Here is a 25,119-nt window from a genome sequence, read left to right on the forward strand (position 1 = left end):
TGCACAAATACAGCACGTCACAAAATAAGAATAATTACATCTAAGAAGTATTAAAAGCAAAGACAATGTTGTACAAACATCTGCAAACCCACCATGAAGTACATACAACCCTCAAACATATCAGTGAATCTCATTAACTCTCTTCTTGAATAACTGATTACACTTTAATGAGAAAAAAAAAAAACCTCAGACACTCAGAAAAAGGAACAGATTGGTTTACACCAATTATCACCTGTGTTTTGCACCCAAAAGGTGAAAAGAAAAATGGGGATTAAGTGCAACTGTGATGCTGCTCATGCACAGGAGTCTCCTCGCTAATTAAAAATAAACTATAGAGTGTTTGCTCTCGGGAATGCTGCTTTTTATTTAATCTATTTAGCAATACCCACAAAATAAGCATGTTGTCATTGACATCGTGAGTATGTTTGCAAGCTGATGCTAACAATCGTAGTCTTTTTAAAATACACATAAAGTCCTAAAATACAGTGTAATGCTATTTTTTGCTAGTTTTTTAATTTCTTCCCACCTTCTTCCTGCCATGTCTTCCTCCTCGGATCTGATGCAGTTTGAGCTATTTATCTGCCTTATTTTAAATAGATCGTTTCCAACGTACTCAAAACAATAATTTGCCTAAAACAGTGATTTTAATTACACAGTAGTTTTCCTGTCACTTTTGTGTCACATTTAGTGTCACATTTAATGCAGTTTTCTCTGTCGTGTTGAGTCAATGTGTTTGAATAAAATAACTAGACGTGTGATTTATTACAGGAGACAGAAAAAACAATGTGAAATTCATTACTTTTATGTGTAACACTTGAAACACACATTATGTTCATTTCTATGTTATAATCGAATGTAAATGCGAAAGGTTTATGTATGCATCGACATTGATTTAATTTAATCAGAGTCAGTAAATTTATTCACATTGACTCAACACTGTGTGTGAGACACTCGAAGTGATTGTTTAAATTATTTTTCGATCGTCGATGGAGTTTCTTTGAGTCAATCAGAAACTGAGAACAATAACGTCATGGCTTCAGTGACCTGAATCAATAATTAAATACGACCTCATGTTGTGTCAATACGCGATAACTCCGAAACTTATATTTGTTTCAGAAGAGGTTTGATTTTCTGCATTTTTTCACATCCATCAAAGGCATTTATTGGCTTGTTTGACTGCTCAGAGCCACCGTAGTGTGATGAAACAGTGTGATAAAGTCTGATTAAACAGACAACCTTGAGGACAACGACTGACCATGATCTTGACCAACATCTGTGGATCCAGGTGAAACTCGCACGTGCTTTCCGACGGCACAATTAGGATTAAGTATGTGATGTGCTGTGTGTGTCATGACATCTTGAAATACGCCTGGAAGCGATCAGGATTCAGCAGCTCCTTTATCAGCTGGTGAATCTCCCCTTGCTCTTGTCTTGTGTTCAGGAGTAGATGGACCCAGTTATTTATTTATTTATTTATTTATTAGGACTACAAAGTCGTCTCCTTTTTGTCTCATATTGCAAATTTTCACAAACACAGAAAAATAAACGCATCAGGAACTCGATGTGCAAGGTTTGTGTTTTTATCAAATGACGGATTAAAAAAACCACAGACGAAAAAACAGACAGGTGTGAAAAGGCTTTAAGTTTCATCAATCACTGATCGAGGGTAGAAACACGGATGTCGCCCTCTTTCTGAGCACCTTCCTACATAATTTCTGCCGTGCTTAGCTTCTCAGTTACCTGTCGTTCTCAGCTTCTCTTTCGCCTGTCGCTCTCCCCTCTTTCACCTTCTCTAATCCTCTTAAACTGTCTCTTCCTCTCTCCGTCTCTCCCATTGTTCGACCTTCTCTGACTCTGCTGGTCTTGCGGTGGATCATCCTTTCATTCTTCTTGTTTACCCACCTCGCCTTCCCCTTCTCCTTATCATTTCCCCATCCCCACCTTTTCCACCATCCCCCCTCCGCAGTCTCCCCGCGCCCCTCCTTCCCTCTCTCGCACTTCATCAGCAGCTGTTGTTTATATTCATACAGCACCTGCCACTACCTGCTGATTTAGCTGTTGACGTGCTGCTCAACGGGTGATAAGAATTACAGCCAGAACTCCTGCTCATAGACAATCTATTCAAATTCAATTTCCAAGTTTGAAATTGGCATATTTTTTTCGAGATAGAACAGTCAGATTAAGCGAGTGTGCCAATGCTGCAGGGTCTGCAATAGCACATTGTCAGCTAGTTTTCAGAAGGTAGTGGTGGATTTAAATGCCAAATGCCAAGGTGGAATTTCAATGAGATGAATTTGACATAACTGAATTGGGAGTGTGTAGGCCTAATTGGCCTCAGAGCATCCACAGGGACACCACGGTGATAGGAAGCAATAATTCCCCATCACACATGTATCCTCGCTTTCTGAGAACACGTTTATTGGTGTTTAATCAGCCGACAGAAACATTTCTAAACAGCCTGATTATATACATGTGAGAAAAGGGACACGTCGGTACAAACTTGAAAGTCAATTCTGAGATTTTTAGTTTTCTATGTAAGATGCCTACATTTTTCATGAGTAACTTCTACAGATGTGGGTTATTACACTTGTATTAGATGTAAATTAAAAGCAAGAAAATAAAAAACTTCATCATAAGAACCAATACACTCTAGAAACAATATAATATTTTTATTTAATGTTACTACTACAATAGGTTTACATGTTTTAGTGCTCAAAACACACATCCATTTTCTCTCAGTCCAGTTCTGCAGCACTGTGCTCCCCCTCTGTCTCTGTTTGAGCTCCTGTCTCTTTAAGGCCCCTCCCTCCTGAATACCCAGTCTGCTCTGATTGGTCAGCTTGCACACCCCTGACCCAACACCGCTAACAACAACAGAGCAGCTGTGCTAAATTAATTCTTACGCGCCAAACTAGCCACAAGACACGAATTATGCAAACGTTTGACATGGTGACGTAGTGTGATGTCACAAAGTCTGACGAGGCGTTTCAGGAGCAGATCTTTCTGTGGGAGAGTGCAAACTTTATAACGCTTGAGATATTTTACATGCAGAAGGAAAGGGAAAAAATGATAAAACATAAGTCTGCTTTCAGGTATCGAACCTGTAAACATTTTTGCTCCTTCCTTAGATAAGTGCAGCATATTTAAAGGAATAGTTCAACATTTTGTGGAAGACGCTTTTGTGCTTTATTGCCAAAAGTTCGATGAGAAGATTGATGCCACTCTCATGTCCGTACACTAAATATGAAGCTTAAGCCAGCAAGCGATTAGCCTAGCTTAGCATAAAGACTGGCAATAGGGGGAAACAGCTAGCCTGGCTTTGTCAAATAATACAAATAGACCTGCAAGCACCTATAGAGCTCACTAATTAACATTTGAGTTTTTGTGTGTTTAATACATACAAAAAGTGTTCAGTACATACAGTATGAGGGGTTGTAGGTTTTACAGGGAGTTGCGTGTGCCTGCAGTAGACGAGGCTGCAGTTTCCTCTGGACATTAGCCACGAGCAGCCTTAAAACATGCTGTATTAGCATGGCTCTTATTCGGACTCTCTTCCCCCCTGCGGCGATCCAGCTGCTCAGGTTGGATGGTCGCTAGGCGCAGCTGGCCGCGATGGTCTCAAAGTCTGCTGCTCTTAATTCAAAACACCTGCTTTCTTCTCCACTGCTGATGACTGTATTTCTGCCATAGGCAGTACCTCTTTCAGCAATAAAGCAAAAACAAAGTTAGACAGTTAGAAAAACAAAAATGTAGCATAATTTGGAGGAGCTGGTCACTGCATTTTCATCCGCCACCGTTGCCAGAGTTGTCAATTTGGCAGCACTGAAGCTAAGCTAATGGCCTGTTGGCTCCAGCTCCACATTTAGCGTAGTGGTATCAATCCTTTTACCTAACTCTAATATTGTTAAAAATGTCAAAACCGTTCCTAACTCTGAATGCCAACGGGCTCTTCTGTTTAAAAATATTTTTGGCAGGATATGTTCTTATAGGACATATGTTGGCCACTTGAGTGGTCCAGGTGGTCTCCGGTCAGCTCTACTGCCCCTTAAAGAGCCCTCAGGCTGGCCCAAACGCCTGCTTGTCAGCCCAAGATGACCCTAATGCCTCCCTGACTGGTCATGTCATTTACCAGTCTGGCCGTTAACCCAAACTCTGCATTTAGAATTGGTGCCCCATCTTGACGTATTTGTTATTCACCATCCTCCTTCTTATTTTTGTCAAGGTTTGTATTTATTATGGCACATGAAATACTGTTCATGTTAAGTGGCGTTTTTCTTTAAAGCCGTTTAAAACGTTATTTCATGACTTCGGTTTAACTTTTAAAAATATGTCCCTCAAACTGTTCATGTTGGATGTGTGTTCCTGTAGGACTTACTCCAGAGGTGTTCCAGATGATTCTCCACTGCTTCCCTTTCACAGTCTCATCTTCTTTGCCAGTATAGACATGTTATATCTAAAAATAGAAATATCAAAAATCCTCTTAATATTATCTTTATTTGAAGCATTGCATTTCTTCACAAGGACTCCTCTTTGATATCAATTCTGTCCTGTTTCTATCAGACATCACAGGAGTTTATCGCCGCCTTGATGTCTCGTCTGGGTGGGATGAACCCCGAGGAGACCGGCGGGTTTCAGGAGGCCCCTCTCGCTTACGATGCAGTGTGGGCTCTGGCCCTTGCCCTCAATAAGACTGTGGCTCCGCTGAAGGCCAAGGGCCGACGACTGGAGGATTTCAACTATAACAACCACGACATCACCTCCGAGATCTACAGGGCCCTGAACACAAGCTCCTTTGAAGGTGTTTCGGTGAGTGCATACAATGATATGCGGTGTTTTGTTCAGGTATTTTGACTGCTGTGTTTTTGACTCTGCAATTCCAGTTCTTGCTCTTCATGATGATCAAACGATGTCAACGCTCTCATTTCAAATCGCTGTGCCTGATATGTGAAATGTACATCTGTGTGGCTGGAAGGAACAGATGAAAAAATGTGTTTGATATCACAGACAGTGATGTAGCAGTTCACTGAAACTCTTCTTCTCAAAGAGTGAAAATCTTTCTGATAGAAATTTGCAGTGTTTCAATACAAATCAGTATTTTTAATACTGATCAGTGAGAGCAGATCACAGTCTACATACTATTTGATGTACCACGACATGACTGCATATTAGCTTATAGTTTGTGCTCGACACCCGATTATTTTCTCGATTAATCGATTTGTTCTTTGGTCTATAAAATGTCAAAAAATGGTGAAAAATGTTGATTAGTATTTCCTAAAGCCCAAGATGTCGTCCTCAAATGTCTTATTTTGACCACAACCCAAAGACATTCAGTTTATTGTCATAGAGGAATAAAGAAACCAGAAAATATTCACATTTTTTAAGCTGGAATGTGATAATCTTGACCTTTTTTCCTCAAACTAAATCAAATTTTACGCTCAAAGATATTTATCCAGCGTTTTACGGCTTCTTTCACGATGTAAGCTTATGGAAAAAAGTCTTTTTGGACCACAGTGCATCACCTGACACTGTAATTACACAGTTTGGCCACTACGAAAGTTAGCTTCAAAGCCTGGCGCTTTTCTTGGGGCCTTGACAAGGATTGCTATTAAAGACCAGCAGTTGTTGGTTACACTGGTGATATGCTGCCCCCCTATGATTTTGGAGCCATAGGCCATATTCTTTAAATGATACATTTAAGTGTCCTTCCATTGTACTTTTTCTGGTAGGAGGTCGTAAATCTTTGAGATATGGGTTGGCTGGAACGCAGCTAAGCTAACTGTCTGCTGGCTGTAGCTTCATATTTAGTGTGCAGACATAAGAGTGGTATTAAATCTTATCACCTAGCCCTTGGGCAAGAAAGAAAATATTTATCAAAAGGTCACACTACTCCTTTAAGGAATGAGTTAATCATTTGCAGTAAAAAAAAAAAAAAAAAACGTCCTCCTGTCTGTGTCTCAGGGCCAAGTGGTGTTTGACGCCCAGGGTTCCAGGATGGCGATGACTCTTATCGAGCAACTGCAAGGTAAAAACACTCCCATGCTGTCCTCCCACAGTTGTTGTATTGCGGAACCTGTGCTGAGCAGTAAACTTCACTCATCCATCAAAAAAATCACTGCTGACTAAATTCATCATGTATCGATCGTCGCTTTCAGCTCATTTCAGTGCAAAGCCTCGCTTTTGGGGGCGGGGAGGGGGGGAGGGGTCGTCCAGGCCTTCACTGCGATTGGTCTCGATGTCCTATAATTGCACATGCGAAAGGGGCCGGATGCAGGAATGTGTTGACTGTAAGCTCTGCTCTAATTGGGCACAAGCCATCGTTTTAAGCCGTTTCTGGAAATGGCATCCTATTTGTCACCAGTGACTTAATGAGTTTCCCCGCGCAGGATAAGGTTGAGGATTATTTTCTACCTCTGTTCTCTTTGGCGTCCTAAAGGATGAAAATTTATAATCCTGGCCCTTTCCCCTCTCACTCTGTCTCATATTTCCTGTTGTGGTGTCGAGGTAATTTGACATCCACAATGAGACGACCTGACTTGCATCCCTGAATCACTGTGGGTCCTCATCAGTATTCCTGGTCAAGACCGCCACATAAGCTCCTTTTCCCCCCCTCCTTCCTTTTCTCCTTCTTCTCCCCTTGGTACGTCTTTGTTTGTCCTTCTTTATGCACCTTTTCATTCATCCCTCACTTCTTTTTATCTGTTCATTGTGTTTATATTTCTGTTCCATTAATATGAAAGCGCAGCAATGATAGACAAATAGCGTAATAGTGGTCGCATGAATATGAATATTTATCACTTCTGTCGAGATTTGTTGTATTGTTTGAAAACATGATCCGCCACAACACACCAGGGGAGGAAATGAATTACACAAGCAAAACCAATTAAATTTTATCTTTCTTCGTGACTTATGTGGTTTTGTTTCACTCTCTCAATCTGTTTTTCCTGTTTCTTTCTTTTCCAATCACACAGGAGGCAGTTACAAGAAGATCGGCTACTACGACAGCTCTCAGAAAAACCTCTCCTGGTTTGGCAATGATGTTTGGATAGGTAAGATGGAGTTCATGACACGCAGCTTCCTGCGTCTGTATTTGCATCCCGTCTGTCTTGCTGTGAGTCAACAGGGTCACATCTTTGTGCTGTGACGTAAGACCTCCTCGGTATGGCTTAATTTAGACTTCCTCACTATCTAAATTACATATAATCAGGCTGGATTTTTTCTAACCGCTTGTTTGGATGAAGCTAGTTATTTGGAAGCTGACGTTCGTCCAAAATGAGCCGCCTGCACACTCACCGTCCAACATGTGTTAAAATGTTGGTGCAGCAGATGCATAGTAATCAAACCAGGCAGCAGCTAGCTTTGATTTGCTAACCCAGGAGTTTTCACTGTGGGGACCCCCCGCAGACAAAATCAAAGCAATTGTACCTTCCAGACACAGCCTCCTCTGGTGAGTCAGATGTCGGCTTCAACTTGAGCCCTGTTGTTTTTTTGTAGTCTAGATTTGTTTATTTTAGCCAAGTCACATGTTTAAATGTATGCCGAATTAGCCATTAGCACTTCCTGTCTGCAATTCTCACCTGTATGTACAGGCAACTATCACTGGATCATTGAGATACTGAAGTGAACTTAAAATTCGATGTTTTATTTGCAGAGTTCTGTGTCTATGTTCTGATTTCTAAGCAGATTTATGAACGTTTACTGGTGATGGATATTTGAGATAATGATATCCTCAGTGAGCGCAAGTCGCACTCGATCTAAAAAAGTGCAGTATGTGTGTGTTCAGAGCATGTCTGTGTATGAAAGTAAGTGTTCACCAAAAACTGAAAATTCAGTCATTATCTACTCACCCCCATGCCAATGAAAAGTGAAGATTCGTAGTCCACAAAACATTTCTGGAGCTTCACAGCAAAACAGCGTTGCAGCATTCTCCTCAACAAGTAAAGTAGGTGGAGGCTAGAAAATGTTAATAAACAACCAAGAAATAACATGAAATGGCTCCATACAGCTCGTTCAGCGTAATCCAAGTCTCCAGAAGCCCTGAGATCCCAAATTGATTGGAGAAGACGTTATTTAAGCCCTTTCTTAAACTGAAATCTTCACTGTAGCTGCTAAGCTAAAAGTGTTAGTGTGCACCCCGTCTGAAGTGAATACACGAGCTCGACCACATGTCAAGGCTGTAATTAACGTCTTTTCAAGTCAATTTGGGATGTCAGGGCTTCCAGAGACTTGGATTTTGCGAGCTCTATAAAGTTTTAAATGATGTTTTAAAACAAAACTCCATCTACTTGAGTTGTTTTGGCAGAAAGCTGCAACACCAGTGTTTCCCACACATAGACTTTACTTGGGGCGGGTCAACCAGGTAGATTAACAGCCACCCAGCTATATTTTGAGACCCTTTTTTACTTTTGCCTCCCCTCAAAAGTAAAAATCTCCCCTCGCTCCACGCCTCCCGGCTACTGACATTTGCACACACTCTGCAGAGACCAGACACACACTGAGAGACAGAGAGAAATGTTCTCTGGTAATTGTGTAGCTCTTCTGATACCGTTGTTTTGTAAAAATATGTAAGCGCACTTGGTTGTTGCGGTGTCATTCATCACCATGTTGGTTTCAATAGTTCGGGTCGACTGAGTCATTAACAACAGGCTTCCTCCACATGCGGCTCACCTGCTGTTGTGAAGAACTAAAACAAGATGAGTGTTTTTTGGGGCGACTTTGGGTGATTTTTGAGGCTCATCCTCTGCTTGTCAAATACCTCCATTCGCCATCATCCACAACCACAGGCGCACCACAGGCACACTCATTGTGTGGGAAACACCAAGCTGTGTTTTTTTTCCTAGAAATGTTTTGTAGACTACTTCAGAGTAGAACTTTTCCATTAATTTTTGAATGACTCGTGACTCAGTTATAAGTCATGAGTTATGACTGAGTGTGACTTTAGTGGCAGATTGCAGCAGTCTTTGAAAGTACCTTAATTGCCTCCATGAGCTGTGTGTCACCGTCACTGCTGCAGCTCCCACTCCTGATTGTGATGGTAAGTGGGCCAAATCAGCACACCAAATACAATAACTTCCAGTTGTTTTACCAAATGTCTCCTTCACCCGAGTACATTTCCCTCACGTCTCTCCTTCTGCACCCCAAGCTTCACAGTGTAAAAACCTAGTGTTAAACCCTGGGCTAACTCACCCAACCAAACTATGAGTTCATTTTTACATCATTCTCCTATTTGAAGGAGCTCGAGTTCACGTCACACAAACCAGAACCGACTCTCTTAACTCCTTCTGCCCATATTCTAGTTTGCTGTGAAAACCTATTACTGCTGATTTGCCGCAGACACCAAGACCAATTCTGTGGTTGTTTACTGGCCCGTCCCTCCCTGGAGAGGTGACATACTTGTGCCTGGACAGAGTGTGCCACTAATCAATCCTACACGCCTCGGTGGCCTGTAGAGAGCTGCCTTTTTTTAGGCTTTTAAGGAAATGATCTGTTGCCAGAGCTTAACAGAACTCAGAAGAGGTAGTGATTCCAGGTCAGCGCCAGTGGCGAGGGACGAGTGACCTGTATGCATGTAGGCAGCATGTCTTTCACGAGGGCCGGCTGCCAGCTCTTTAGTTTGGCTTGTTGCAACGTGACTGGCTTCAGTGTTAGCCCAGTTAAAACCCGCCGGGCTGAAACTGACTCGCTCTCCAACTTGTCAGAGGTGAGTTTTGTTTACCTCGCTTTCGCCTTGCTTCCTCTTTTGGAGCCCGATATAGTTTTTTGCTGTTTACCAAATAAAGACGCATCCAACTGACATCTACTTGTTGTGAGGAAATGAGTAATTTCCTGCTCTCTGGAGCTGACTCAGTTTTGGGGAAGTTTTTTTTTCTATTATTTTGACAAGGCGGGGGGGTGCGTTTGATTTGCTCCACGCTGACAGGGTGGAGCGCACACAGGGGCTCTCAGCTTAACCCCTCCGCTTGTTTTCCTGTGTGTTAACCACCAGGCGCCTCCCTGCCTCACTTTCTCACTCTCTTCACGGTCGCCCTAACAACCACTTCAGCTCAGCTCTGCCTCTAATCGCTGTGGCAACTGTTATAGAGCTGGGTCTCCATGGCAACACCCTGTCCTGATTCCTTGATCAAGGACGGACAGTTGACACACATGCACACACATATGCAGACATATGCTCACACAGCGTTAAAGTAATAATCTCGAAGATTTGGATTTAAATAAATGTCTGTTCAGTCACGATATATCACACAATGGTGATCGTGCCTTCAGGCTACTGATGAAAGTATTGCAATATTTATATACTGTATAAGCAGTATTACAAACTGGTGTTCTGTGGTGACATTCCTGCAAAAAATGCTCTATTAAGTTACTGTCAGTAGGCGATCTGAGGGGGGTGAGGGTTAGAGGAAGGAAGAAGAGGAAGGACGTCATTGTTAGCAAAATGACCAAAATGTGTCTCCCTTGTTAACCTGCAATGTCCTCTCCTCTCCCCTGAGATCACTAATAGGCAGACTGCTGTTCTGGTCCGAACCCAGACACCATCCTTTCCCAGACCGGGACATATACCTGATATATTGTTGTACATTATTACATTTGCACAGAGCGTTTGCTTCCCAGCTTTTCTTGCCTTTATGGCTCAAGTGGTCCAGGAAACTGACACACCAATCGCGTGCATCGTAAAGCACTCACGTGATGCTACTCAGCCAATCAAATCTGTGTATTACATTAAGTGCAGTGATTCAAGTCAGACAGACGAGAGATGAGACGAGACACGACAGTCGGAAAAAAAATTACCAGTGAAAACGGAGCTCTAATCAAGCACAAACTCTTAAATGATCATTCATCCCACGGGCGGTTCGAAATGAGTGTGACTCATATCTGAATTCATAACGATTATTAAAATCGACAATGTGAAACGCCACTATTAGACAAAGCACAAAGCATGTTTAACATCCATCATGTTAGAATTTCACAAATCGCCCTCTTGTTTACTGCGGATGCAAACTGAACATTTCAAACTGCTGCAGCTTCACGTTCAAAGCATTTAAAGTAGTCACAGGAAATATGGATTTTCAAAATAATGCAGATTGTAATGGAACAAGAAGGAGCAGCCACAGCGATCTGCAGGCGACACACCTCCAACTTCTCTTCACTGCACCCTGCTGTTCACAGACTCAGATCATAGTTGCTCACAGAATGACAGAAAAAGGCCAATTATTGCCTGACTTCTTTATTAAAACAACAATAATTTGCTTGGCTGCACCGAAACAAGTGAAGTATTAAACTACACTCGCAGTTACCAGCAGTAGCCACAGGTGTCGCCAAATCAACCAGGACTGAAATCTTATAGATTAGACCTTTAATTACTGCTATTATACACATATACATTATTTAATATAATCTTTTTTGCATCATACCATGGTCATAAAACTTTTATAGCAGCTTTTGTATAGTCCATGGTAAATGGTCCATGCAAGTCCATTTATCATTTACTTTTTATAAATAGCTCAAAGTATTTTAGGTGAAATTGTTTTATATAATAAAGAATTTAAACAAATTAATTTTAATAAAACACAGAAAATCAAAAAAAAAAGGTCAGAATGATGAGAATAAAATTCAAAATAAGAAGTAAGAAAACCACTAATGTGTGTAGTGAGCTACACAGCATGCTGTTGAGAGAGGCTGTGCTCAGTCCGTGAGGTTTTCTCTCTCTACGGTACGTGCGCTCTTTAACTTGTCATATACAGTTTGTGACGACTCTAGGTCACTGCACATAGATATGCTGTGCATGCTGTAAACTGCACAGGTGGGCAAACCTTCTCATAAATAACACATTTTCTTTTATGTCAGATGAATAATTGGGATACCATAAATTGAAGCGTACATATGTAGGGTTTGAACAGTTGAATTCGGTTTCCTCAGATATTAAACGTATTAAAAGCTGTAGACAGTGATGTTAGTTATAAAATGTTTTTGTATCTGATTGAAAGCTGTCAGACTGGGATCGTTGCAACAGTGGATTGTTCTGTTAATACTGCTCTCTGCAGTAACTTGTTGTAACTTGCAGTAGCTTGTCCTTTTATCATGTGCAAGTGTTGATTTTAGGAAAAACTTGGACTTGGCAGTAATGGTTGCCTGGTTGCCATTGGTAACCATTTTGAGAAATTGGCAACCAGTTCCTGGCCTTTGGTTGCCATCAGTGACAACCACTTTTCAACATATATAATAGGGACGGCAAACACCAAAGATGCACCACAAAATAATTATATTTTTAATATTTGTTGCATTATAGATATATACTGTTGTTACATTCAGAACCAGAACCAGACAACGCTGCACGTGCATTGGTACGTTCACTGTGTGCACGCAGGCATCTATTTTAGAGACAATAGCAAAGCAACCAGGGACAGCAAGATGTCGGAAAAAAATGTCCAGCGGCTGGAATCGCTTTAAAATTTGCAAAGATAACCTCCAACAAGCCGAGTGCAAGATATGCCAAAGGAAATATCACAAATCTACTACGAGTTTGGCTGCTGAGCTGAGACATCTTGCAATTTTTTTATGACGGACATATTATGGCTTCCGTCGTGTCACAAGATGACATAATTCTCACTGAAGCCCCAAAAGTGGTATTTTCGGAACAGTCTCTCCACTGGTTTTCCGTCATAATTTCATATTTTCAAACAAACATTATCATGATATTTCACTCCATGTGGTAATAAAAAGGTTCACTTGAACTCTGTGAGTGCTGCAGAATCCTTCTTACATCGTCATCCCTCAGCCAGATGACACCAGATACACATCGGTTGTGTGACGCGGGTGACAAGCATCTAAACAGAGCATGATGGGCGTCTCGACACCCTGCGACCCTCGAGGGTGCGACAACTCTGACACTTCCCTCTGACATCTGACACATCAGCTCCACGCGATGCTGACAATCCCGCTCAGCTTCCACTCTGACATGCACACACACTCTGTCCCTCTCCATTTCTCTCCTACACAAACACACACTCCACACATACTGTATACATGCATTAACGCTCCGCTGCACTCATATTCACCCTCATGTTTACTGTATACTGTGCTCGTCACATATACAATATATATACAGTTGGCATATGTGTACTCAGGAGCGCAAATGGACGCGCAAATCTGCAAGCAGTCCCATATTTAGACAGACAGTCAGGGGCTGTTGAGGGTATAAACAGGCTCCCTGTCCATCTGCCCCTCTTTGAACCTTAACTCTCACTGAGGAATTCTGCTGGAAGCTGCACAAGCATGAATAATTGGGTAGTTTATAAAAACCCTGAAGCTACAACTCGTACAGTAATTAACACCAAAGTTGTATTCTTGCTTACTCCATCACATAACGCTATAATAACGACTGAGACTGAGTTACGACTCATTGGTAACAGTTCATGGTCGTATATTTTACCCCTCTGCGCCTTTTATCAATATTCAATGGAGGTCGTAGAGTTCATACGCTGATGGAAAAAAACCTGTATTCCGTGTATATGTGTCCGCTACTGTATGTAGTCAATATGAAAAACCACTCTTGACACCTGTGGCATCATCTCAAGCAGTATTTTCATTTAATGCATTAAGCGAACAGACAGAATCATGGTTACAAGTGCATAGCGAGTTCTTGTTGGTGAGTTTTGTGTAACTTGCTGAACATCAATTCCCAGGGTGGAGGTCAGAGTACAGCACCTTCACTCCAGTGTTTGCATCCCGTATGAAACTATACATCTGTGACCTTTTCCCGAACCTAACCAAACTGCTGTTTCATGTTAACCACGTTAAAAGTCAAGTTCACCAAAAAAATTTAAACTTTAGTTATTATCTACTCACCAGAGTAGTCCATGTCAGCGGAGCATGAGCGAGCGGGAGGATTTTTGGTTGGAGTGCAGAGCAGCTTTTTTTGAAACGCTTGATTGTCACATCATCTCCCACTCCATCCCGCTCCAATTTTCGCTCCGGTACCACTCTCACCATGAGTCCGAGGCATGCCCGACGTTGAAATATATCACTTCTACTTGGAAAAATGTGGTATCTGCCGCTCAGTCATTTTGGTTGCCAGGTGACAGTTTAAGCTAAAATTGAAATAAAACGCAGATTTTTTTTCTTTTTTGGAAACTAGCGTCGAGCAATTTTAGTGGAGCGGGGTGAAATCTGAGTGGAGCACAGAGTGGTTAGAATCTGATGATTCTTTGCAAAGTTCTGTGTCTTCGTTCTGATTTCTGAGCAGATTTATGGACGTTAATTTGCAATGAATATTTGAGCGAATGAGTGAGCACTCAATGTAAAAGTATATGTGTTAAGAGCATGTCTGTGTATTTAAGGAAAAATCGAATTTCTTGCAAACATTTCTCATTTCTCAAAAACATTTCTGGAACTTCACAGTAAAACAATTCTGCTAAATAAATGAAGTAGACGGAGATTGGTTTTAAAACGTTAAAACATTTTGAAAAAAACTAACCAAAAATGGCTCCATACAGCTCGTCCGGTGTAATCCAAGTCTGCAGAAGCCCTGAGATCCCAAATTGATTTGAAAAGACCATATTTACGCCCTTTTTAAAGCCAAAATCTTCACTGTAGCTGCTAAGTTAAAAGCGTTAGCCACATACCAACTGAAGTGGGTGCACGAGCTCGAGGGTCTAAATAACAAATCAATTTGAGATATCAGGGTTTCTGGAGGCTTGGATTACGTCGTATGAGCTGTCTGGAGCCATTTTCTGTTGCCTTTTTCATTTTAAACAAGTCCCCATTTTGTGTGAACTTATCCTTTAATGTGTCTATATGAAACACCACGGGGTGAGACAAAGTAGGGTTGGTAGCTTGTGACGAGAATGTGTTGTCAATAATCAGGGAACGTCTTTTAACGACAGTACGTATGTGGATCCGTTGACTGCTATCGACTCAGCCATTTGATTCCTCGCTGAGTCGTTCGAATGACGTGTTCTGAGTTGTCTGGAATCAAAAGTGTTTATGGTTGTTTCAAACTGCCACACTGGTGGTGACATGGGAAGCTGTCTGTCATAGAGACAGGGGGAATGCACGTGATGTCGTTTAAATATGAAGACAGTGCTCATTTTCAGACCTGGAGGACATTGGTAGCGTTCACACGAAAAGACAGACAGAAATAGTTGTGTCATTAAAGAGAGCTCGAGAGACAAGTTTAAATCAGGGTGTGAAGTGGGTGTGAATGTGGGATCGTGGGAATGTCACGGAAACGATCAGAGACAAAGGTCTGGCATCGGAAAGGTGTGGGCTCCCGAAGCTATTCGACCATAGAAGAATCATGGCAGCTCGACTTTATTTGATTTCCAACTGTTGGGCAGTGCAGAGCAGTTTTTACAGGGTTGTGTGAATGATGTGAATGTCTGTATCGATAAAGTGATGATCTAAATGGGTCCGCCCGGCTTCACAAACCTCTTTGACCTTGGCTGAATGTCTGTCAGACGCTCAGCTTTAGCAAACAGGCATTTCTTGACAGCAATTTAACTTTAATGATATTGATGTTTTTAAAGAAACATTTGACAGACTCCGGCTTTTTGTTGCTTCTTTCTTTAAACGAGTCAAAGAGAAAACAAGAGAGAGACAACACGGGTATGAAGAGAGAATTTATTTGGTACTTCAAGCATCTAATGTAATTTTGTGTAATTCTGTGTTAAGCGCTGATGTATATTGTACGACAGCTGCAGGCTAAAGTCTCTGTGATGAACAGATATTGCATGCAGCAGTCTCTTATGACTCAGTCAAACATGCATCAGATTAGATGTGCGTCTAGTAATGTCTCAGAGGGCTCAGTGACTCAATCACAATGAGAAGTCCTGAGGAGTCTGGAGGTTCTACTTAATTGCATTAATTGGTACTCTAATTCAGTGGTTCCCAACATTTCTCTCTAATGTAGCCCCACAGCTCTGTCAGATGAACTTAAGTACTCTTCATCGGCACCACCAGTCACGATTAAACATGTTAATTTGAATTGATTTTTAAACTGGTTGTTTAAAGAGTTTCCATGCAGTTAAAGTGCAAATATTCAGTTCAGTTTTGTCAAGTTTGCATTTGCTCTACTTCCAACCAGGAGTGGCAGACTGTGGACATGTATCTGTTACTTTTAGCTAACTATTTCAACTGTTAATTCTTCACTGAAAGCAATCTATTTCAACCATTTATCAATAACTTTTAGCTACCTACTGCAACTGTTTCTGATCCTTTTAGCTTTCTGTTTACTATTTAAAGATGGTCTATGTAAGAATATTAGTTTAAAAGAGTTAGAAATTAACCAAAAATATCAACAAAGTTAAGAAATAACATTTAATGAATTGTGTTTCAGAGATATCTACTAAAGTTCGCATGCTAACAAGCTAGTCCGTTCTGTCTCCTAATCCCACTTTGTACCTGAAAGAGCGATGGTCTGATAGCTCAGGCGACTTCCCTCATGCCTCAAGCCTCTGAGCCGCTGAGTACTGTATTGCCTGTCGTCAAACTGGCCTCGTTGGTCTCAGAGGCGGTGTTTGGTCTGGTCTCCGGCCGTGTGCACTGTGAGGCTCCTGAGCCCGGTTATGCTGGTCCCCGCTAGCATTCCTTGCTAACTCCTCCCAGCCCCACGCCTGAAAACATCCTCCTCCCAGCAGTCCAACTCTCATGTGCGATGTAAACGTCACCAACACTCCCCCGGTGCTCCAAGTTCCAGTCCAGACTGCTAGCTGCACGGCTAACTGAGCTAACAGTAGCTATAGTCTGTAGCAGTTAGTGATTGCTCTGGTGATATGATGTCCCCTATCTGTTTGGAGGTGGATTCTTACATAAAGCACCTTTTAGCATTTAGCAAGTCTTTAGTGTATCTGCTTGCTGTGAGCTATGTGGCGTTCAGTTGTTACAGTTGACTCACTAAGTGGATATTTGCAAACAAATTAGTTGAGCTTCTCTCCAATCTTTCTTTGCCAACTGTAGAAGTTCCCCCCTGGGGGGTACAAATAATCCCGGGTTGGGAATCACTGCTTTAATGAAGTACGCTTGTTAGTTTAAGATTGTTGGCTTGAGCTCCGGACCAGCAGGATAAATCCGGGTGGGGAAAGTGAAACAGCAACACTCGGCCCTCCCACATGACTACTGCTGAGTTGCCCTTGAGCAAAGCATTTAACTCCTAACTGCCCCAGTGGAGCTGCTCAGTGGCTGGCAGATAGGACAGTGTGAATGTGCGTAACTGTAATTTTAGCTGCAAAACATTCAGGTACTCTCAGCCAGTATTGATTGGCCTTGTAACACTCTTGTTCGAGGAGCAGAAAAAGGGAAGCTAGTAGAGCTCCAACCAACAAATATTTCCTTCATTAGAGCGTTTCTTTCATTAATCGACTAATATTTCAGTTTTAAAATGTCACAAAATGTGAAAAATGCTCTTCATAGTTTCCAAGAGCCACCTTCAGATGTCTTGTTTTGTCTGGCCAACAGTCCAAAACCCAAAGATATTTCATTTACTATCATAAAAGGCCAGAAAAAAAGCAGCAAATCCTCACATTTTAGGAGATTCAACCAGCAAATTTTGTGCATTTTTGCTTGAAAAATGACTGAACCAATTACATGATTATTAAAAATAATTGCAGATAAATTTTCTTTCAATTGGCCAGTTAGCCAAACCCAAATATTACTACGTATGAATATAAATGAGTCACATTATTGGACTGCGTGACCACAAACAAACACACTGTCGTTATTTTTTGAGTGAATCCCACATGCACCGTGCTACTTCTGGAAATAACAATGTGTATTAATCCACCACAGAAAATAGTCCCCAGCAAAGGCACTACACGCTCTAAAAATGCTAAACACTGCAGTCACCAGATGTTTTTGGAAATTATTTCACCTTTTTTTAACAGGCTACAATTCAAAATGATATATTTGTGAGCTTCAGTAGGAACCAGTGGGCTTGGTTAGGGACAGGGAAGGGAAGTCAGAACATTTTGCGAGATGGATTAACCAAAAGTTGTTTTTTTTGTCTTATTTTATTGTCTTACTGTGGTTTTGTCCAGTTTAGGTGAACATACTATTGTATCCATCCATATATGAGTTATACATTAATTTATAATAGTTATCATTCAATCAAAACAGTCAGATGGGATGTGTCCTTGATTGAGAGAAGATGGCACCAGAAGCATTTTCCTTTTTTACATTTCTTTCTCTTATTTTCTCCGTTCAGGCGCTGGACCTCCGGCTGATCGGACGGTGGTGATCGAAGAGTACAGGTTCCTGTCTCAGAAGCTGTTCGCGGCGGTGTCCGTCTTCGCTGGCCTCGGCATCCTGCTCGGCATCGTGTGTCTCACCTTCAACATCTACAATGGCAACGTCCGGTGAGTTTGCTCACGCTGAATGAGAATGAATGCATGCTCTATTATCTAATTCCCAGGCTATGATCGATAAACCTAAAATATTGTATGTGCACTCATTAGAGCTGCAACTATAAGTCAATTAATCGATTAGTTGATTATCAGAAATAAGTATTTTTAGAAATGATTAATCATTTAAGTCCATTTTTAACCTCTCAAATATAAGAATTTGCCACATTTCTTGGTGCTACATGATATTGAATTGAATATTTTTAGCTCCTGGACTTTGGGTTGGACTAATGACTTCGATGACACAAGTATTTTCACTGTTTTCTAAAGTTTTAATCGATTAATCTGGAAATAATTGAATTGAATTGAAAATTAAAATAGTTAGTTGCAGCTCCAGTATTCATTATATACTGCAACATTCAGGTGTCATGTTTTTTTAAGTTGTTTGATTAGAGTGAGTTTAGTTTAGTGAGTTTTTTCGCTTTTCCACTCTTCCTGTTTGTCCTTCCAAGAGGCATCAGTAATGAGCGATATCTCCGATAATTTTGTAAATAAAGTTGTCCTCCGAAAGAGGAAGGTCATGGTTGAAGGGATTTTTTAAAAACCTGAAAATAATGAGAATTGACAGATGAATTAAATGGGGCGTCAAAGGTTAAAGACATGGTTTTGTTACATGAAGGTCACCTGTTTGAGGAATTGCAATGGCTCCGAGAGGCGAATGGAAATTACCTCCCGTAACAACCTCCAGCTGCTCCAGCAGAGCCGATCTTTCACTGTGGTTGCACGAGTGTGAATGTGATTATGTGAAGGACGTGAGAGGGAGGAAAAAAAAATATTCACATGCTCAACAGAGATCCTTCCCTCTTTTGAGGTTAATGTAAACACTGAGTGGCACCGCCGCTTCTTGAGTTTAGGGACTACAAAGTTTGTGATTTGGGCGTGGCTTCTCTCAATCTAGCAGCTGGGTTCATTGTCGCAGCTTAAGCGTAGCCCTGGACCAAATGCAAATAGACTTTCCCTAAAAAATGCCTTTTGATCTTGGATTTCTAAGCTTAATACATGTCTGTGAACTTGGCGCAGCATATCTCTGATGTCTTTTAACAGTATTTTTATGTCTGACCGGGGTCAAAGTGATTTAAAGTCCCAAAAATCCACGAGCTTATCCTGAGTTTTTCGGGAAAAGCGGGTGAGGTTTGTTCCTTTGGGGATCTCTGGCTGGCTCCAGTGTGGCAGTCAGGCCCTCTTCCAGCTTTGATTATATTTCAAACACAGTTTCACCGAGGGCTGCTCTCAGCAGCCAAAACACTATGAGTCAGATCAAATCAAATCAAATTTATTCAGTAAGCTGTTTTTACAAAAACAAGTTTGCCACCAACTGCCTCGTTAGGCGACAAAAATACATAACCGATTCATTTTAAAAACAAGAAAAAGTCAAACGCAATCACAGTCCTAGAGGAGCAATACTTTAGAAACACTGACACCCCTTTAAAACAGCTACAAACAATGTTTTTATTATAACAGCGTTTCAAATTGAAAATGTCAAAACAACGCGACAGTGTGAGAGGGGTCAGTCGTAGCGGTAGAGAATTAACCCCTGAATCTTTATGGAGCCCACACAGGTTCAGCTCGTTGTTGAGCTGTCCGACCCACAACTTTACTGTTTTGTTTCACTCTCACTGCTGTCGTATCAGCGTTTTCCTCTGCAGCAGGCAACTGTTTTCAGCGAAAAGGCTCTAAAAAGATCCCACTGAACACGACCTGCTCAGCAGCAAACAGAAGACGGACACAGTTATTGGTTAACTGGTGAACGTAGTAGAGCATTTAGCAGCTAAAGATCGAGATATTTCCCTCGGGAGGTGGTGGGGACCAAAAATGGAGCCAAGAGAAGGTGAATATTGGACTTAGAAAACCTTAAATGGTGATTATATGTCTGTAACGACTGCTGAAACAATTGGCAAAAGGATCACAGAATATCTTCCAGTGATCTAAAACATCAACAATAAAAATGTGATTTTAAATCATGCAACTTCTTTCATTCAAAATATTCAACAATATCCGCATACAAGAGAAAAAGATGATGGGGTTTCTTCTAATAATAGCCTCAATCAACTATAATTCAAAGCGACCACAAGCATGGTGCATAATAATGGAAGAAAGCAGCACTTGCCATTAGAAAATAACTCCTGCAGCACAATGAACATCATATATTCATGGTATATAACAGCATTAAAGGTTTTTTTGAGGTATGCAAGGTTGGACTAGGGGCCAGTGTGCATTTGTGTGTGTGTGTATCTGTGTGATTGTGTGTTTGTATGCAGGCTGTACAGTAAATAAGCAGTGTGGCCTCAGGGCGACAGTAGGGCAGGTCAACGGGATGAAAGAATTAAAGACACACCTACAGCTGCAGGATGAGCCCGAGCTGCAGAGCAGAGGAAAGCCGCAGTGCTGGGTGGTACAGAGCAGATTATGTTCAACACACGAGTCTTAAATTTGGAGTTTTTTGAGAATATTTTAACACTGAGATTATCTCTAATGTAGCATTTACATAAACACTTTGTCTTGACCGGGTAGAAATCACTGTGCTTATTTTTTCTTCTTATGGTAATCACTTTTTGCTTCATTATCCTTTAAGCTCCTGTCTTTACTTGCACGAACAGGACAGTGTACATGATGAGCGCAGCTACGCTTGAGAGCAGTGACAAGATGCAAAACTTTCATCTGATGTCAAACATGTAGGCAGAGAAAAGTGTATAAGGAGCTTAAGAACGCCCACATTGAATTGTTGCTGCCATGGTTAAATGACACAGCATATCCAGTGTGTTAAAGGACCGGTTCAGTCATTTGACAAGAACAGCTCAGCTTTAATTGAATCTGGCCATACAGGTAGTTTGTCCGTCCAGGTTTTGAAATCGCTGCTGCCACCCGAGTACAGTGGAGGAGACTTGGCTCTCGTTTATGATGCATTTAAAAATTAGATAGAAAATGGGGCTGGGCAATATATCAAGATTATGTCGATATTGTGATATGAGAGTATAAATCATCTTAGATTTTGGATATCGTTGTCATAAGTGTGCCTTTCTTAAGATTTAATACTTTCTTGTTGTTTTCCAAGATCTTCCTGCGCTGTGTCACCGTCATAATTTACTTTCACTTTTTCCAGCTATAGGCAGCTCCTCCATTTCCTTTGTGCATTGCATTGTGGGAGACGAGTATCCACCAGTGACACACTCATAAATCAACCGCATTTAGTTTTCATACTGATTTAAGTTTACTCCTTTCCTTACTGTGCTCATTTTACAAGCATGACCATGTAAAAACCTGCTTTAGAACTGGTGTGCAGTCTGGACTCAGGAGACAGCTCATACCTGCCGAACAACAGCATGTTAGCATTTAGCTCATTTCCTTCTTAGACCCACAGAGGCATTAGGAAGGCTGCAGACTCTTAGTTTTGTCACCCAAATGATAAAAAACTGTTGTGGGATGTGATCAGAGGATTATCCAGAGAAATCAGCACATTGTTTCTGTGCCAGTTCACAATTAATTAGGAAGAAATTCCCCTGCTGCCGGGCTCAAGCTCACAAAATAAAGCAACAGCTCCTCTTGCACTAAATTGAATTCCAACTGTTTTTCTGTCACTTCTGCCACACATAAATGTCCCTTTTCTCATTTGTTAGTTTTATGGTAAAAACTATACATTTAAAGTGGAATAGCCAGAGCAATGTTCAGCATTTCAGAGTAATTAAAAACAGGCCAGCCTGTCTGAAGTAGGACATAAAGATGATAACATTTCAATTAAAAAACAATGGGAGAGCAATTAACAACAATTGATGGCATTTCTAACAGCTAACAGCAGGACCACCAACACAATTAACGCCTCCTTACCTGCAAATTCACAAATTGTACCTTTTAAGTATAAATAAGTAATTACCAGTGTTTTTCTAAATGTGTTTGTTTTTTGCCTCCCTGTGTGTCCCTCTGTGATTCTGTCACCGTTGCAGCTACATCCAGAACTCTCAACCGTACCTGAACAACATGACAGCGGTGGGCTGCATGATGGCTCTGGCTGCAGTGTTCCCACTGGGGATTGATGGCCATCACGTCCACAGATCACAGTTCCCCGTCGTCTGCCAGGTAAGAGGAGAAAGAGACACACAGGGGAGAGGGGGAGGCAGAGAGGAGCCAGAGGGCAGGATGAGTTGGGCTGCGAATGTTTGGTCTCACTGATTTGATGCTAAAACAAAAAGCCAAAGGCTTGTTACGTGATATAATACAAACTATAGCAAAAATTAAATTCCTTTTTTTTTTTTTTTTTTTTTGACGTTTTATACATTTATTTTTCTCTCCGTTGAAAGTAGTAGTTAAAAAATAAAATTCTAATTCAGACCTTGGTTCAATGAAAAACTATTAGGTGGAAAAATCTAATATGTAACATTTCTGCATTAAACTGTCTAAAAACGACCTGTGTTATATTTAGTTGAGCTGTGTGCGTTATCCTGAATGTTTCCAACAATGTTCAAACCCAGAGAAATCTATATATTTTTTTTAGATAGCAGTGCATTTAATTTGGGCACATGCCGTTAAAACATCTGGAGAAACATCAGATGATGCGTTTATTTGGAGGAAGGAAGTCAGTGAACATAACATAACTAAAACTTTAAAGGAGACCTGTTACGCTCGTTTGTTTGTTTTGTATAGGTTCTTGTTCATGCAAAATATCTTGAGAGTAAAAAGGTCCAAGTCCGTACCAACAGAAGCTCCTCTCTCCCAAAACACTGCTCCCGAAATGCCTCATCAGTACTCCCGCCTTTTATTCTGTGACTTTGTGACATCACACTATGTCACAGAGTCACACATTTGCATTATTTGTACGTAGTGGCTAATTGTGCACGTAAGAATTGATTTAGCACAGCTGCTCTGTTGTTGTTAGCTGTGCTGGGTCAGGCGTGTGTGAGCTGACCAATCAGAGGAGACTGGGTATTCAGGAGGGAGGGGGGGCCTTAAAGAGACAGGAGCTAAAACAGAGCACTTCAGACAGAGAGGGATAACTGATGAGTTTTCTGAGCATTAAAGCATGTAAACCTATTCTAGCAGTAACCCAAAATAAAATTATGAACCTTAAAAAATAAGCATAATATGTCTTCTTTAATACATTACCTTCTCCGTGAACAGTTCTGCCGGAGTCAGGTCAGGTTTTCATCGCAGTGATGTCATCGCACGGCATCATCAAACTACATCTTTGGCTTTCATTGTTTCAATTGAGACCCGTAGAGGCAGAAATGACCTACTGTGCGTTCAGGGCCTTCAGTAAACCTGTTACCTCCAGTTAATAACCCTTAAAGTCCGACTGAAATTACGATTAGTCGCGGCTGACCCAAATGTTCTGAAGCTTTGAAGTTCTGAATGCTGCTGCGAAGCTCCTGAAATGTTTAGTTGACTATGAAACTTCATCTGACTTTCCATCAGAATGGGGGCGAATAATGAACTGAATTTTTCCATTTCATTTTTCTTCCGTTCCTTTAAAGGTTGGGAACATCAACTTATTCCACAGTGACTGTGATTGTCACATTCTATACATATTGTGTTTCATCTTGTTCCAGCTTTTGATTAATGCTATTTGAGGTTTACACTGAGTGAAATGCGTGTAGCATTTTTTTTATGGTGGCACCGTTCCATGAAATTGAAATATTATCCAAGTCTTGTGCATCATTTTATACACATTAGCCCAAAATTCAGCCCGACATATTTGATAACTCAGGATCTCAACTAGAATTTAAAAATAAGGTTCTGTGGGGTTAAACAATGTTGGGCTGCACGGTATGAATGTGTAATGAGCGGTCCACCTGCAGGTCAGTGAAGGTTAAAACTTAGATATTTATGTCAACGGTTCATGAAAGTACACCTACTGTATTTGCTCTTAGCAACATTGACTTGTTGTGTTTGATTAACAGTATTGCTGGACTTAAACTAAAGCCCTATGATGTCCTGTGGCAGGCAGACACCTGCAAACCATTCTGATCATTTTGATTTTCAGAGTTTGATCGCACATTCTTGGTGGATGGAATAGATAAAAGTTTAAACACAGACATAATTCATTAAGCATTTGAATGTGTTTTGGTGCTCAGTGGTACAGACGTGATTTGCTGGATGCCAGAATAGCACAGACGATAGGATACCAGCACTAATGAGGAGTGGGAGTGCTCCTCTGTCACCCATGTTGAGCCTTTTTGTTGCGGAGGCGAGAGGGAGATTTCCATTTCTGTCGCTTCTGTCCAGTTTTATTCTCTCTCATTCTTTGTTCTGCCTCTCTACTGCACTCTGCCTCTGACCTTCTATTATCTATCTATCTATCTATCTATCTATCTATCTATCTATCTATCTATCTATCTATCTATCTATCTGACTGAGTGAGAGAATGCGCACTAATTTCTATTTTTCCGGCTTAATAGAAGAAATTAGCATATACATTTAGTTTTTCTGTGTTTGTTGTAGTCTGATAAAGTCACAGGTTGAATTTCCACCGGGTAAACTTCAAAATTGTATTTCTGTCTGACTCACTTTTAAAGTTTCAAGGTGATTTTCTTACAGAAAAACCTTTCAACTCTAAACGTCCATCTGCCACAGTCCAGATGAGAAAAGAGAGGTGTTGATAAAATTTTGATATTTTCATGAGTCACCTTCAGTTGTGCACTCAGAGCAATAAGCTTAAGGATCTGCGGGTGTTTTGCAGACTTTTTTCCTTTAATCTCGCAGGCTCCTCACAGACTGCCCTAACTGATTGGTGTTTTTTTGG

The 25,119-nt window shown here is 41.1% G+C and overlaps 1 protein-coding gene across 2 annotated transcripts in view; it reads left to right on the forward strand.

Annotated features, from left to right (window-relative positions):
- The window catches only part of gabbr1a (gamma-aminobutyric acid (GABA) B receptor, 1a), an 80,740-nt gene that overhangs the window by 43,791 nt on the left and 11,830 nt on the right, over positions 1-25,119 (forward strand). For both annotated transcript variants that reach the window (XM_073485739.1, XM_073485741.1), the window contains 5 exons: positions 4,561-4,806; positions 5,959-6,022; positions 6,969-7,046; positions 18,194-18,344; positions 22,328-22,460. In XM_073485739.1, the coding sequence (XP_073341840.1) occupies positions 4,561-4,806; positions 5,959-6,022; positions 6,969-7,046; positions 18,194-18,344; positions 22,328-22,460 (672 nt within the window). The remainder of the gene's footprint in view (positions 1-4,560; positions 4,807-5,958; positions 6,023-6,968; positions 7,047-18,193; positions 18,345-22,327; positions 22,461-25,119) is intronic.

This window comes from Pagrus major, chromosome 17 (assembly GCF_040436345.1).
Source record: "Pagrus major chromosome 17, Pma_NU_1.0".
Lineage (NCBI taxonomy): Eukaryota > Metazoa > Chordata > Actinopteri > Spariformes > Sparidae > Pagrus > Pagrus major.